Genomic DNA, 13,777 nt, shown 5'->3' on the forward strand with positions numbered 1-13,777 from the left:
TGAATTCCAAAGAGGAGATGCAAATACTTGAGTCTTCAGAGAAGACTAAGAACTGATTGAGGAATCAGTCTCCACGTGGTAATAGGAATAGCTGTCTGAAGCTGAACACAGATAAAAGCAGCTTTGCTCTCATGGTGAAAACAACAGTTTTGCTTTCAAAAAAACCCATATATTTTGAACTAATAGAAGTCTGTAGTTTCTCTTGGTCTCAAGAAATAGTCAGGTATACTCTAGCTGCATATTAAACTAAAGTAGCCAGTAAAGGACAGTAGCATTAAATACAAAAATATTGCCCGGAGTATGAGTGGTTTCAAGTAAAACCACTGTGACATCTCCCAAAATAACAGTGTCCAAGAGCATAGAAAAAAAAATAAAAGAAAAAAGATTAACTACAGGCAAATTGAGGCCACAAAACCACAGGCAGGTCACATGGACCCTGTGGAACTGATGAGCAGCCCAACTTTAAAGAAGAAAAAAACATTTTGAAAATTAAAGTGTTGATGAAGTTTATCCATATGTTTTCAAGAAACAGAAGTCTGATTCTTATTTTTTTAAGTTATCTTCAGTGATCCCATTAAAATGGGCCTTACCAAAACCGTAGTGATTTATGCCTTTAATTATTTCTCTAATAAGCTGAATAAAAGGTCTCATGTCCTAAATGTAACTTAATAGAGATGATCTTAAGGTCTTACTGGAAGCTTTTGAAGAGAGAGATGAAGATGCAGAGTCATGAGAACGAGATCTCTCTCTTTTCACAGGACTTCTCTTTTCTGCAGTAGAACCTGTTTCATGAGTGGTAGGGGAAAACAAAAACAAAATATAATTTAAGTAAGCCTGTGAGAAGACACAGCTACATCATCAAAATAGGGGAAAGGACACAAGAGTTTGTGTGGGTTTTGTCCTCATTCTGACACTGTTTTCAGTGTGGAGAGTATCTGTTCCTACCACGCAATATTGGATCAGCCTATGGTCTAATCTAACCATGCTGAGCTGCAATAGCTTCACAAAATCAATATTGCAGCCAGGACCTGGTAATTTCTAAGCAAGTCTCAACCACGTTCTCTCTTTCTACCCATGTCTTACCTTCCTCATAAATACAGTGTCAAGGAAACCAACAGGCTACAAGCTCTATTTTGTCATTATGGTATGAAATTACCTCTCACCCTATACATTACAGCTTTATCGCCAGATTATATCTCAGCTTTTGGTAATGAAAATCCATATTTGAACAGCCACCAAGGGTATCCACTTGAGGTTCCTAGCTTAGGCCTTTAAGTTCAAATGCTTGCTTCTGTGCAGTTTTACCGCGATAAACAGAGACATAAGCACTGCCAGCAGAAAACTTAGACTGTAAGTCTGTCTCAGGTGCTCTGAATTGGACCCTGGAGGAGCAAACCATACTTCATGGATTAGGAAAGCAGCCTTACAGTTTAGACACCTAACAACTTTGGTGCCCATTCGATTCAGATCGCATACAATCGTGGCATACTTCAACTAAAGAGACAGAAGTACTCATCACATCTAAAGTAGGCATCTATCATAGACAGTCTGAGTATGACCTCAGGTATTTCATTCCTCTATGAAAAGGACATATTTGATTTAATATTTTTGTTCTGCTTGTTATGCTATCCTTATTACCAATGAGTAAGAACTTCATAGGTGAACAGTAACCAGCTCTCCTTCTCCTCATAGTATACAAAAGGAAATGAAGGCAGTTTGAGATTTAAATAACCTACGGGCATAAAAATCCCTTGTTTACCACAGTTGCAAGGCACAATAGATAGTAAAGAAAAATATAAGTAACTTAATGATAACTGATAACTCACATCAACTATCATTCAAAAAAAACCCCAACAGTTCCTGGGTAAATTATTTTTGTTTGTTTACACATTTATAGGTTCTTAATTGCTCTCTTTAGAAATTATAAACTCACGCACTCTACACCGTCAATTTGAAGTCATAAGACATTTTCAAGGAGTACTGAGGAGTTACTATGTTCAGATATATCTTCTAGCCATACTGTTTAATACCTTGTAAACTAGAGCAGGGGTGTGAAACTCATTCTCACCGGGGTGGGCACATCAGCCTCGCAGTTGCCTTCAAAGGGCCGAATGTAATTTTAGGACTGTATAAATGTAAGGGTAGCTACATTTATACAGTCCTAAAATTACATTCGGCCCTTTGAAGGCAACCGTGAGGCTGATGTGGCCCCGGGTAAAAATGGGTTTGACACCCATGAATAAGAGATTACTCAGCTGTACTACATACAGTTTCCTCAGGAGGAATCTTCATCATTGTGAGTATGTGAGCACAGGTTCAGCAGCATCACTCAGGGACAGTGTAGGTGAGCAGCCCTACTGTGAGGGAGGGGATCGGATCACAGCACACACCTCCCTGCTGCAACAGAGCACCACGCCCCAAACAGAGAGAGTCACTGGATGTACCCACTCGAGCTTCACTTTGTGGCTGCCAGAACATTTGGGGCAAAGGAGGTAGGGAGGAAGGGGAGAGAAGGGAGCAATAAAACAGAGAGCACAGATGCAGCATCAGCACTACAAGGGATTAAAATGCTGCAGCAGCAACAGTTCTCTGGCAGGGAGGGTGAGAAAACACAGGGTCAATGAGATGAAGCAAAACTGAGGAGCAGAGCTCACTCAGTAAGGCCAGCTCCAGAAACCCTCACCGAGTAGGTGTCCATACAATCCTGCTTTTTCAAATACAATTCAATCATTTTACAGTTTCTTTTATTATCACTACTAATAATACCTTCTGTTGCTATTTCTTCATCTTCATTATCAGTGCTGCTTAGTTTCTCTGGGTCACTTTCTAACACGTCATTCACAACTGCTTTCTCTGTGTGAATTTCTGAGCTCACAAAGTATGCAGCCAAACCAAGTTCTTGCTCCAAGGTTGTCCTTACCAAAGAAGATGAGTTTATTAAACGTAGGTCACAGTATCTCAGTGATCTGAAGAGAAACAAGAGGGGCTAGTATGAAAACTCACTGGAATCTACTCCCTTATTTCTTTTACAAACACAGCCAAAGGGGAATTTTTCCATAAAGATGAGGTACATACAGATTCATACAGATGAGATAGAACACAGTGTATCTTTTGTGCTTAATAGGTTTACCACTGCAGTGTATATACTTTTCTTTTTCTTAATACAGTTATGCAGCTTAATCTGGTGCACTGAGCATTAGCATCAGCATAAGAAAAAGAATAATCATTTGGGTTCCAAGCCTAATACACAGAATGGCATTCAGTTGAACGTACAAAAGCATTCAGTGCCCTCGGGCAGGTTGTCTGGCTTCCAGCTAACAGTCCAGAAGGCACCGATCTCTCCATATGTCCTGTAGCGCATGTGCCAGCATCATACAGATGCCTCAGCTACTCTAAGGTATCTAAGGTAGCTACACTTTTTTTTTTTACACACCCTTATTCTGTCCTCTAAACCGGGGCAACTCTTATAATATTTTCTGAGCTATTTGTATCTTGCTATAGGCAGGAGGTTATTATTAATAATATGAGGTTTGTATTTATGGTACAAAAGCTGCCAAAAAATTGAAAAGAAACATCTTGACATTGAAATCTGTTTTCTTCTCCCACAAGTGATTACACAGTTCATCTTTAGCCATTTGGTAAGAAATGGATTGAAAACTGCCATTGAGAAAATACTGGATCTTCGTACCGTGGCAAAGACTCCCCTTGTGGATCCATACCACTAAATATCAATATACAAGGCAAACCTTCCAATTCCAAATATGTCTGTGGCCTCCAATCTACATCTTCAATTTTCTGCCACACCTGTATAATATAAGAAACACTGCTGGATATATCTATATGAAGGAAATAAAAATACAGAAATATATAATTTTATCATCCAGTATATGAATCAGTTTGTACAGTGAGTGGGTGTTCCACCAAAGGAAACCACAGAGCAGAGCCAATTTCAACAGAGGTAGATTGCACAATTCCTAGAGCATTACAGGTAGCAATCTGCCTGCTGTTAAGTCTGAGGAGACTGAGACAGTATGTCCCAGCCTGAAAATCCTCCCAGCTTCTCAGCTGCAAAGCACTGAGGGCAGGACACAGACAGGTAGAGTGGATATGGTACGATGGTGAAGCCGAGTAGGAGGTTTGAGGGAGAGGAGAGTCCAGAGGGTTGCTTCTTGTGGCAGATAATGTCTGGATGTCGGAGTCCAAGGAAGGAAATGAGCTGGGAATGAGGCTTTTTCTCCTTAGAGGAACAGGGCAAAGCTGGAAGTGTTCGGCACACACACACCACTGTCCTCACTTGCTACCTTCTGAAGTCTCCCACTCTCACCCAAAGCTGTCAATTTTCCTGATAACTTCATGAGAAGTTTGATAACTAGATCTATTGTTTGACTGTTCAGCATCACGCTATACTGCTTTATTTCCACCAGTCAGTCCTTTCTGCTGTATGACTGATCTACAGATTAGGAGCACAGTAGGACCAATAGTACAACAGCTCAGCCTCTGACATTCATACATTTACCACTATTATGAATGTCAGATAACCAGGATGTGATTCAGAACACTTCAGAACACAGCTTAATTTATAGCAGAATGAGATCAGCTTTAGGCCCTGGATCTCAAATAACTTTGTCTAACATATAACGTATAACACTGTCAGACAGAGTGACTGTGTGCTGTATATATATTACACCATCCATGAATGTAAATACATTTTTGCTTTCGTGATCAGATGATCAGATTATGGTGATTTTAGGAAAAGCAAGGCAGTATCAGGGGCTTTTGTTACATACATAACCCAAGACTCTGGACCTAAAGGATATAAATTAATCCATAAACCAACACATGGTCCAGAAAGCATAAAGTCCCGAGCTGTGAATATCGGGGCGCTGTAGTACCCATAACTATTATAGCATCACTGATTTGATGCCTTTTTGCCACCTGCTGGTGAGAAGCATAATATAACTCTCAAACAGTCACAGATGCAAATCTTTTTGCACTATGATGATTTTGTGAGAAAATTCTGCTAAAACTGTGACAATTTTATTTGGCTTTATCATTATTGCTCATGGCCCCTGTAGATAAAAGTAGTTCAACTGTTTGGGAAGGTTGCTGCTTGCTAGGGAAGCCAAGTTCTAGCCACATTAGCTAATACTCCACTGAAGTATTAACTAGCGGTAGGACAGTAGTCACAGATGGTATGTCTAAAAGATAAAGTCATGGTCCTTATGGTAGTTTTTATTTTTACTAGTAAGACCTGCACTTCAGCTCACCAACATAACTCTCACCAGTAAAGTCTCCCCCTCCCACCCATCTGATGAAGCTTCCAGGTACACGTCATTCTGCAACTTACCTTTAGTTGCTTCACAAAGTGCTTCCCTATTGTGATTCCAGAATTAGGATTTCCCAAGATTATTTCAAAGTTATCTTCAAGGGCTAGTCTTTCCCTGACATTATACAGACGTTCATATGCCACTGCAGCCAGCGGAGTACATGGAATTCTCAACACTACCATGAGGCCATGACCACTAGGACATTGTCTTGAAGAGTTTATTAGGTTTTGGGTGATTTCCAGAGTTTCAACTGAGGTGTAATTCTTCATCTGAGAAAGACCACACACTGCCATCATAGCTGCAGAGTAGTGTTGTATGAGGACAAAAGTCCTTATCACTGCACTGTGTAATCTGGGGAACCTGAAATAAATGGTGAATTAAATAGTGAAGCATTAAAGGCTAAAGTGAAAAAGCTAATGTTTTACAAAATATATAAATTCAAGTTTTTCTCTTGTACAGAATCCTTCATACCTAATATACAACAGAATCTCACCAAATTGCAGTTGGATAGTCTTTGCAAGGCATCATTTCACAGTTGGAAATGATGTTGTCTCTTCATTTCTTAGTAAAGACCGATTAAGCAAGTAGTCCAGTAAAGTTACATCACATCAATTTACCAAGACTTCACCACTGTTACAAAATTTATCAGAGAATATTTGCTAATGCACTCAGTAATACCATCAATCAAAATGAATGTACTTGTCAATGAGAATACTACTCTTCATGACATGCTATTCTTTTTTTTTCTCTTCTTTTCTTACTGAACCCATGAACCAAATCACTCTTGTTTCCAAGAGGCCTGAATACGTAGGGAGCATCCAATGAGCACTACAAATCCCCAAGCCCAGATACACCTTGTCTCAATTCCCAGCCTATGGAAGAGAGAGACATGGATATGCAATAGCTTCCTATGCTCCAGTTTTCATGAAAATGAAACCCAGGTGTGCAGTATAAAGAGGGACCAGGGCTTGCTCAGAAAAGTGCCTGGTCTGTGTGATCAGAGCTCCACAGCACCCTGCAGCAAGCTCCAGCAGTTGTGTGGATGTGCTCAGTCTCTCAGCCATACAAACGCACAAAATTCTTCCTGTCCCGCCTCATTCTTCTTACAGACCCCAGAGAGGTCACCCACAGCTGCAGGTATGCAAAGAATTTGTCACTGCTCTTTTGCAGTCATTCTAAACTTGCTCCACAAGGACCAAGGAAAACTGATGATGTATTATCAAGCTCTGATGATATGTCTACTTCTCCTTGTGGTCCAAGTGCAGTATATACAAATTCTATACATCAAAATCAGCCAGTGTCAGCAAGTGATAACAAAAGACAAAAGTAGACAAAAGTAATAACACATTTGAACTTACTCTAAATTGAGCTAAACAGTGATCATGTTCACAGTAAGAGGCAGCCTAGACTGAATAGATTGCTGGCAAAATATATACAAAAAAGATGTAAGGATAATTCAAGACCAAATTAAATGTCCTTGCATACACGAATTTGTGGGACAGTGAAAAAAAAAAAAAAAGTAGGTTTCTAGCTAGTAACTCAAGTCACTAGAACACATCTTCTAGATTCCCTGCGTTAACCAAAGAAATGTACTGTACCTCTTTCCCAAAGCCATGACCATTGCTTCAAAAGAGCTGTCGTACCGAAGCAGTGGAATACTGTGTCCAGAGAGGGTGGACTCAATGAATTCTGACAGTCCAAAGTATTTCTTGTTTTCATGGTATAAATCTACACCCTGAAGCCAATGAAGCAATAAAAATTTAAAGGTAAAGTCTACAAATTATTAATTTACAATGGATTAATCATTGGTATCTGATATATTTGCAATCACATTCTCTAATAATCATCATAGACATACCAAAACAAGGAGAGAAAGAAACTAATTTTTTTTTTTGAGAAAATAAGTTGGACTCAATTTTTCCCTGTTTCACTCATTCTGTCTCTCCATATATACATATACACAGACATAACAGTCACATATGGAATAAATATGCACACATATGAAGAAAATCCATGCACGTACGCATATTTATACAGTAATGCACTAGAGACAGATGGTCAGATGGTTTCTGTTTATGTAACTCAAAGACTTTTAGCAGAGTTACTACAGTTTATAGAATATATAAAAACGTTTTTAAAAAGGCAAGAAATGACAGGACAAGCAAAGGGAAAAAGAACTTGCCACAGAATGAACAAGAAAAAGATGCCATGCAAACTTTACTCTTTTGCATGAAAATCATGGGACATACAGTTTCACCAGGTATGTAAATGTAAAATAACTTATAAAAAGCTCAGAAAAGCACCTCAAAGCATCCATCTTACATTGCTGTATGAAGAAGGCCAGTGGATCTCATTGTAAGGGCTGATATGAGTATGTTGTGTCTGCAGCGCATAGGGGAAGGAAGTCACATGGAGGGTGACAATATTTGGCGCCTCTTTCACCTCCCTGCAGTTCAACAGTCTATCAACGAGTCCTGTAGACAGTTCTGTCTGAGGATAAAGGCTATGCATAGCACTGCAAAAAAGAAACCCAAAACTCTCCAAAGTGATCAGCACAAGAGAACAATTGTGTCAGTGGAATAGCTTTAACCCAGCTGTGAAATCAAAGTTAAACACGTACAAGGAACTTAGGACTCTATTCTTTGCCCTGCTTTTGTTGCATAGAAGGATGGGAAAAGAAATGCAAATTATTTCACCGCAGCTGAAAATTTCTGTAAGCATGATAACTCCTTAGCTAGCAAATTACCAGTCCCTTACAGCTACCAGAATATGAGAGAGAAAGGATGAAAGGAAGTTGATGTTTTGGCAACTGCCAATAGACACATAGTCCTGTATTAACTTTGGCCAGATTGTTAGTGTTGCCCTTAAGAAAATACCATTCTTACCTACAAAAATAAAGATAGAAAATGACAGACAGCAAGTCAGTATGACAGAAAAACAGAGGGAAACTACCTGTGATAGAGCTACTACGAAAGGGAAGAGTAGTTATTTTTTGGGCAAATGCCAGTACCATGGAACACCTACAGTCAATTCCTTGCTTTGGTGTAGAACTTCAGTCCAAATAAATGCTATTTAATTTTTGGCATTTACCTGCAGAGACAAAGTTACAAGCTCCATGACTGCAAACTCCTTCTGTTACTAGCAGAGAGGGATAAGTACCTCCAGAAACTGTTTGTGTCCACCCATGATCTGTCAGCCCTCAGAGCTTCCCTGTCTCTGCTGTGACTTTGTGGGCAACCCCAGGCAATTACATTCCTGGTTTAGGCATCTCCTTTAACCGACTGCAGTCAGGTGGCATGAATCCTGCTGTGCAGAACAGTCACTTAAATATTTGTCACACATCTTTATTAGATAAGAAGAAATACCAGAGTTAAGCAGCAATATAGGTGCTTCCCTACCACTCAAGGATGTTAAGTGAATGAATGCCTTAAAGGCTGTGACTGTTGTGATAGGTCATGTAAGTTCCCAAGATTTAGAGGAGCTGAACAAGGAACCCTCACATGCAAAAATAAAGTTTTGGTGAAAGTCATAATTCTTAACCAGTGTGAAAGACAAGACTGTGTCCTTTCTTTTGCAAGTAAAATGCCATAGTTTTTGGTTTCAGAAACACTACTGTGCTCCCAAAGTTGGCACCTGTTGGTGTTTCTGGAATTCAGTATGTTCACCAGGCTCCCCAGTGCCTCAGGAGCCAGAAAGCAACAAGAGCCCAACTTCTCAGCAGGCAGATTGTTAAGAAGCCAAAGAAACAGGGCTCAATAAGTTATATAAGTGAGCTGATGGGAAACATGGTAAACATTGGACAGAAACCTCCCTTCTTCCCTGAGAAGTCTACCTGTCATTACTATGAATCCACAGAAGCTTTTAATTCTTACAAATCGGTGATTCTGGATAGAAAACACATTGTACTGGGAAATTTCCAAACAGTTGAAAAAATAAGCAGCGGTGTTGTGTCACTAGTTGTCTACTCACTGCGGAGGGTTTTTGCATGTTTTACAGCCCAGAGGACACTGACAGAGGATAATGAGCTCTGTGTACTTTCACAGAAAGCTTTCCCTTGAACAAAAGACAATCAGCTAAAAAAACAATAGCTGTGGCTGAAAGAAAATAAGAATGGTGAGCAAGGAAAGCTGAAATGTTCCACTGAAGCATAATATAGTAAGTAGGATAAGTCATGAAGGACCTTTAAAGAAAACATGTTTATTCAACACATGGGAAGAGAGAGTTAGCAGAAAGATGCAAACAAAGATGAAGGAAGAGATAAATCAGAAAGCTGATCTTGAGAGCTAGTGCAAATGGTAATAATTTCTCTAAAAACAAGTTACGGTTTTCTTACCTCATGAGATCCCAGTGTGCGTGATCATGGATGAGGACAAACAGTGTATGTGGATTCTGCATAGAGTTTTGTAAAAATACTTTGAATTTAATCTGGGCTTCTGCATCTAATTTCATAACATATTGTTCCACCCTCTGCTTTGTAAGATGTTCCTTTTCTAATCCAAGTTCTAATAAAATACCTAAAGAAATGGAACAAATGTCAGTGTTTCCAGATGCAAATGCATTTAACAATTTCCTGTAACACTAAAATTAAGCTAACTAATGAGCACCTGAGTGCCAGAGATGAAACAAAGTCTGCTGATAAGTCACTTCGGAGGGTGGAACACAAATCAAGAAATCAATTTTCTCGAAGGAACCCAAATCAAGATTTTGAGTGCTGGAGTCAGCAATCGAACAAATATGAGACAACAATTTCTGAGCCACTGCTAGCTGGAATGGACGAATCTGATGTCGTTCAATCTCATAACCTGGAAAAAGGCAAAATTTTGTTTAGATATATGCCCAAAGTCTAATGTAAAGCAAAATGTTAGAGTCCAGCAAAGAATGACTGATCTACTCTTTAAGGTACTTTGCTTATGAACAGGAGTTCCAGTTTATTAAACTCTATATGGAATATGCAAATAAATCTTTCTGCATTTGGGCATTTCGGCCCTGTAAGTCTCTTAAATGTCTGAGCGCTGAACATGAAATTGTGCAACAGCATTCTGCTTGGAGCTTCAAAGACTACAATACCCAGTGGAATGAAGCAGAGCTTCCATCGCTGTAAATCTGAATATCCCAAGAAATGACTTGCTGTTTGCCTGAGGACCTTTGCCTTCAAGAGCCCAGGACTCTGCCCAGATAGATCTAACTGCACACCAGAGACCTGCTCTCAAGCACCCTGCTCTGTTACCTCTTCAGAAAATCTTCCTTACTTACTTGTACATGCAGCTGCTCCCATTCCATTCAGTGCTGTTGGTTTAGTCACTGAAGCAGAAAGCGATGAAGAGATGTGTCCTTGGTTTTCCTGATAAAACTTCTCCAGCAAAAGATCAATGTCACCCTCTATCAAATTGAAGGGATAGTGGAATAAATGTCCGTGTCAATAAGAGCTGCATTTCTTACAGATTTTGATTTGGCTTATTGGCTGATTTATACAGGAACCCTCTCATTATTTTCTATTGCATCTGCTTTTACAGCATATCACTAATAAAATGCAAATCAGGCTGAGGAATGACAGACCAACTCTGCAGACCACCAGCTAGGACATTTATGGAGGATGGTAAAAAACCAGCCTCAAGGCCCTGATGCAAATCAGCAACAACAAAGACATGAAACTGGCTTAGTTTATGGAGCGATACGGTTTACTAATAAGGATTACAAGCAACTTTGGAAAATCTGGTAAATATTTTAAAATCTTTAACATTTTTGAGAGACAGAAAAAAAAATAAATCCCTCTGGAGATGAAAGAGAAATATGAGTTTTGTAGCTACACACAATGCTGAAGCAATCAAGGTGTGTTTTATTGAACTATGCATAGCTGCAAATATATCCTATTCTATTCAGCAGGGGCCCTGCTTGCAGATGAAAGCTATGCAGTAGTATACTTGTCCTGAGCATTTAGTATTTTCTGAGCAGTTGATAAGAAGTTTGTTCATGTCTGCACTGAGCTCAGAAAGCCAGGGCCTGCCCTGTGAAGTGCAATCCAGTGGATATAGACGGCAACTCTTTTTAGGATGCTTGTTGACTTGTTCTGCTCAAACAACAGCAATAGCAAAAGCGATTTTGAGAACCACACTTTGAAGATAGTAAGAACAGAAACACTAACATAACTACACGATGGTTCAAGGAAAGTGAGTTTCTGTTAAGTGACCACTCAAAATACCGTGACACACCCAGAAGGATTCTTGTGATCCAAGAACAGATTTACTGACGTGACATGAATGGGAAAGGGGACTGTGACATCCCATTAACACTGAAAAACACGCTGCATTTGCTCTAGTTGTGTGATACAGTTTAACTCTCCATGTGGCTGGATATATACCCAGATAATCCTGCCTGTAGGAATCCTCAGCATACTCAGTTAAAAAACGATCCAGTAACCCTGTCTCTCTGCAATTTGCCTCTTTCCCATGCATCATGATCAGGTTCACAGCATGGTAAGTTGAAAGGACAAATCCTTCCTTTGATAAAATAACTGTGTTCTATCATGGTCTAAATTATTTCTGTGCTTAGGGCAAAAGAATTTATACCTCTTATGGATATGGACTTGCACAGTATACAGATGGATTTGTATAGCTAAGAATAATATGCTCAGCTATTTGCTGGCATATTTTTATGAAATTGAGGGATTTTAGAAACTGACACTTTTAGGAGGAATTTTGGTTCAAATGTACTTTCACAGCTTTTTATATCTTACTAATAGAGTCTTGTTTCTGGAAAGGTAATGAGCACAGCTATTTTCTCTGATTTAGAAGTTTCAGGGACTTGGAAACATGCCTCTTTATAACCTGCTTGGTACCTGGGCAGAGTGTGTTAAAGAAGGACCCCAGACTTTCCACCTTTCCAGTGACCAGCTGATAGTTAACTTCTTTTTGGTAGTCTGAAGGAGTGAGCATGCTCTCAGACAGAACTCTTGCCTGATACTTTCCTAAAAGACAAAAAAGTAAATTTGAAAGCACTTCAAACAGGTTCTAAAATGTTCTAAGTCATAATAAAAACACTACCCAGCTAAAAGAATACCACATGCACAAAAATAGCAGAGAGGAGTCTTTTCCCTCTCCTGTACATGTATGCACCAGACACCATGTTTTATGATTCTTTGTATTCTTTTCTCTTTTTAGGAAATATTTGTTGATGCAGTATATAAAAAGAGCTTATAAATAGTCAAAGGAATCGTCAGTTATCTTACACTCATAATGAATCTTTGAATGGCTATTCAAATAATTTGTTTCATTATCAGCACAACCCTCAACAGGTTGTTGAAGGGAATGACATTGGAAGACCCTCTTTTAGAACAGGGGTGTCAAACTCATTTTCACCGGGGGCCACATCAGCCTCACGGTTGCCTTCAAAGGGCCAAATGTAATTTTAAGACTGTATAAAGGTAGGAGTAGTTACAATTATACAGTCCCTCAGTGAAAATGAGTTTGACACTCCTGTTTTAGAAGCTCAGAAAATATTCAGTCCTCTGCTCACAGTAATTTCCCAGCCACACAGAGCAGGAGAGCTTTATGCACTGTGTGTGCTGTCACTCGCCATTATTCGTAGTAGTGTTGGGTGGGATGCCTGGGTGAGAAAATGGGTGAAACAGGCAGAATGTGATTTGCTGGGGAGAGACCCAACTGTGCAGCATCAACTTGGGTTGAGCAAAACCCATTACTTGCTGGCAAAAGCTCTGCTTTCTGAGGCATCTTATTGACAGTCAGATTACTCTGTTTTGCCCAGAGATACACCCTTGTGATCTCACCCGTTATCACGATGCAGGAATCAATGGCTCGATTTCTACTGGCACATATGATCACCACGTAGTTTGTCTTTATTAATTTTCCTTCAATGAGTAGCTTAAACATTTCGGAAAGCCCCTCAGCCAGAGAGTAGCTGCACTCAATGATATGGACGCTGTCATTACAGGAGCTGGCGGCGAGACCCGCCAGCCAGGGCAGCTGCGCTGAGGTCACAGGTGCGACCTGGCTGGGGACTTGAGGAAAGGTTTGGGGGACAGCCTGCTGGTACTGACGGATTTCAGACAGGTGCGATTCACGCCACGAACGCATGAATATTTGTTCCAAATCCTCAATCAAAGGGACCTGGTCCGAGGCTAAAAAAAATTAAGAGGAGAGTATTATGAAACAATTAAACAAAACAGTTGACTTAAAATTTTTTTCTTTCCAAATACATACTTTTTTAGAGATGATCATGTTTCAGATTCCTGCATGCATGACTCTATCGCTTTTAGCAGATGTGAACCAAATTTTTCATTTTGAGGTACCTTTGTGGTACTCAGGTAAAGACACCCTAACTGGAACCTGAGTATCGGTTAATAAAAATATTTAAGAGGTTGAGTGCTGCCTGTCTCAGCATAATACTACTTGTAAACCACAGACTGTATGCAAGAGGAGAGAATGAAAGAAACC

The 13,777-nt window shown here is 39.7% G+C and overlaps 1 protein-coding gene across 4 annotated transcripts in view; it reads right to left on the reverse strand.

Annotated features, from left to right (window-relative positions):
* GREB1 (growth regulating estrogen receptor binding 1) overlaps positions 1–13,777 on the reverse strand; it is a 59,618-nt gene that overhangs the window by 25,767 nt on the left and 20,074 nt on the right. For all 4 annotated transcript variants that reach the window (XM_065631365.1, XM_065631364.1, XM_065631362.1 and 1 more), the window contains exons 10-20: positions 13,111–13,461; positions 12,163–12,291; positions 10,581–10,706; positions 9,932–10,129; positions 9,661–9,841; positions 7,650–7,842; positions 6,926–7,062; positions 5,348–5,687; positions 3,689–3,804; positions 2,767–2,966; positions 693–782 (exon numbers count right to left, since the gene is read on the reverse strand). In XM_065631365.1, the coding sequence (XP_065487437.1) occupies positions 693–782; positions 2,767–2,966; positions 3,689–3,804; positions 5,348–5,687; positions 6,926–7,062; positions 7,650–7,842; positions 9,661–9,841; positions 9,932–10,129; positions 10,581–10,706; positions 12,163–12,291; positions 13,111–13,461 (2,061 nt within the window). The remainder of the gene's footprint in view (positions 1–692; positions 783–2,766; positions 2,967–3,688; positions 3,805–5,347; positions 5,688–6,925; positions 7,063–7,649; positions 7,843–9,660; positions 9,842–9,931; positions 10,130–10,580; positions 10,707–12,162; positions 12,292–13,110; positions 13,462–13,777) is intronic.

This window comes from Caloenas nicobarica, chromosome 3 (assembly GCF_036013445.1).
Source record: "Caloenas nicobarica isolate bCalNic1 chromosome 3, bCalNic1.hap1, whole genome shotgun sequence".
NCBI classification, from domain to species: domain Eukaryota; kingdom Metazoa; phylum Chordata; class Aves; order Columbiformes; family Columbidae; genus Caloenas; species Caloenas nicobarica.